Source organism: Apaloderma vittatum, unplaced genomic scaffold (assembly GCF_000703405.1).
Source record: "Apaloderma vittatum isolate BGI_N311 unplaced genomic scaffold, ASM70340v1 scaffold32171, whole genome shotgun sequence".
Lineage (NCBI taxonomy): Eukaryota > Metazoa > Chordata > Aves > Trogoniformes > Trogonidae > Apaloderma > Apaloderma vittatum.
Window position 1 is genome coordinate 2363 of NW_009701287.1, and position 363 is coordinate 2725.

The following is a 363-nucleotide window of genomic DNA, read 5'->3' on the forward strand; positions in this document are numbered from 1 at the left end:
GAGGGTGGGGAGCAGTGTTGCCACCCCCACTGCCACGGGGCTGGCTGCCATCCTTAGCCACATGTGCCAGAGCCGGCAGCTGGAGAGGCTCACAGTGAACGTGGGGGTGGACGGCGAGTTGTACCGGGGCTACGCCAGGTGAGGGACAAGGGGCTCCCAGTGGGGTCCTGCCCCAGTGGGATTGCCTCATGCCTGGCCCTCACCACCTTCTTATTTATCCGTCAGGTTTGGGGAGATCCTAAAGAGTGTGACAGGGTTGCTGGCCCCCGAGTGCACGGCCACCATCTTGCCCTCAGAAGATGGGACTGGGCGGGGGGCGGCCATCGTGACAGCGGTGGCTTTGCGCCTGATGGCCCAGCGCTG

At 65.0% G+C, this 363-nt stretch overlaps 1 protein-coding gene across 1 annotated transcript in view; it reads left to right on the forward strand.

Annotated features, from left to right (window-relative positions):
- Positions 1-363, forward strand: part of LOC104281200 (hexokinase-2-like) — a gene marked incomplete at its 5' end in the record, with an annotated part of 4129 nt that overhangs the window by 2269 nt on the left and 1497 nt on the right. Inside the window, 2 exon segments of the mRNA XM_009879108.1 lie at positions 1-138; positions 226-359. The exon segment at positions 1-138 is cut by the window's left edge and continues 11 nt beyond it. Of these exon segments, the coding sequence (XP_009877410.1) occupies positions 1-138; positions 226-359 (272 nt within the window).